This window comes from Gouania willdenowi, unplaced genomic scaffold (assembly GCF_900634775.1).
Source record: "Gouania willdenowi unplaced genomic scaffold, fGouWil2.1 scaffold_204_arrow_ctg1, whole genome shotgun sequence".
NCBI lineage: Eukaryota > Metazoa > Chordata > Actinopteri > Blenniiformes > Gobiesocidae > Gouania > Gouania willdenowi.
Window position 1 is genome coordinate 23,460 of NW_021144957.1, and position 1,776 is coordinate 25,235.

The window sequence follows — 1,776 nt, forward strand, 5'->3', positions numbered from 1 at the left end:
TTCCCGTACGTGAGCCTCAGCAGGTTATTTATTTCCTTTGCTTTGTTTCACAGGAGCCCAAAAATCATCATGTTGTGGATTCGAGGGGGACTAGACTGTAAGAGTTTCCATCCTTGGGGTTCTGAGGAGGGCCTCCAGGAGGCCACCAACCCCCCACATCCATCTCTTTCTCCTGATGTTCAACAGCAGAATTCAACTGATCACCTAAACAATGCTTACATCATTTTACCCTTTGTTCCTAATACATGTCATTGATCTGATCACCAAACCTGTTTCCTCCCTTCGACTCTGGACGATGTTTTGTGTGTGATTGAGGAGATGTGGGCCCGGGAAAAGCAGGAGGACGAGTACAGAGCCCAACAAAATGGAGGCCAGTATGGGGGCCAACAGAATCCTTGCCTTGTAGCGTTCAATGATGGCGGGTACAGAGCCCAAACCATCGAAGAACACACAAACCTAATCACCTCGCTGAAACAAGATTACTGGCCCTCACCAAATCTTGGCCCCTTAACCTTCCCCCCTACCCCCAGTGTGGCAAAATATGTTAACAACCTTTACCCCCCGGCTAATACTTCACCTGCTACGACAGTAAGATCTTTGTTTAACACACATTTTCATGTATTTCTGTTGATCTTTGTATTGATACCATGACGGGGTGTCTAATAATTGATTGTTTTTATGTCTCCAGTATCATGAAACTCCAGTGTACGCTGCAGGGTGGACTACAGCTCCCACTTTTGGAGGACAGTAAGTAGAGCCAACAAACAGACGAGATCAATCTCAGACATTTGATCTGGTTTTTCTTGTGACTGACTCTTGACCGTGCTCTTACACTGTGTATTTGTGATTTGTTCCTTCAGAAAGACAAAGAAGATTCAGAAGGAGAAGGAGGCAGAGGGGCTGGTCATCAAAAACGCCTTCACGCTCTTCATTAAAGAGAAAAGGGAGAATGTGGAAAAGGAGCTGGGCGTGATTACGAGCACTGAGGTGAACAAACTTCTTGCTGAACGGGTAAGTTAGTTTGTTCCTCCAAGAATCATCTGTGATCTTTAAACTCTGGTCTTCAGTGTGTGTGTGACTAACACTTTTCTTGTTGTCCATCCACAGTGGAATTTGTTGGCACCAGATCAAAGAGAAAAATATATTGCTGAAGCGACAGTGGATGCTATCCTCTACGCCATGAAGAACCCCGGCCGCAGTCACAAAATCAACTATGTAAGTCTCCTTGTGCAGACATGTTGCCACAGCAACCTTAAAGGTGATGGTGAAAGTGTTTTATCAGATGACTAATAGTTCCATGTGTTTGATTTTAGAGAAACAAGAGGAAACAAAGTCGGGCCAAAGGTGTTCATGCTAAAAAAACTAAATAATCACCCCAGCATCCATCGGACAGGAATGAGGAAACATGGAGACCACCCAACAACCCTATAATAAGCATCAGCAGCAGCACCAACAGCACTAACCTGGACTTCCTCTCTCTCTTTTGTAAAAAAAATATCAAATTAATATTTATGCTTTCAAAAAAAAATAAAAATACAAACGTGAACTCACACATAGACCACCTGTTTATACAAATGTATATCTACCCTAAATTATTGGAATGTGGCCAATACAGAGGTGCTGGAAAATACGGTACACAGCGGCAAAAGTCAGCAATGATGAGAAATTGTGTCTTACCATTGCTGTTTCTTATCAAAAGTTGCTCCAATGTGCATAAAATTCCATATTCTGATGAATCCAAATTGTGTCGTCAGATAGATACCACCATTACTGACA

General features: G+C 42.9%; 1 protein-coding gene across 1 annotated transcript; it reads left to right on the plus strand.

Annotated features, from left to right (window-relative positions):
• Nucleotides 1-318: 318 nt before the first annotated feature.
• On the plus strand, nt 319-1,390 carry LOC114458898 (transcription factor 7-like). The gene is made up of 5 exons (XM_028441284.1): nt 319-588; nt 689-747; nt 861-1,011; nt 1,108-1,215; nt 1,314-1,390. Exons 1-5 carry the CDS (start codon nt 319-321, stop codon nt 1,368-1,370), a joined length of 645 nt encoding a protein of 214 aa, XP_028297085.1. The 3' UTR covers nt 1,371-1,390.
• Nucleotides 1,391-1,776: the final 386 nt, after the last annotated feature.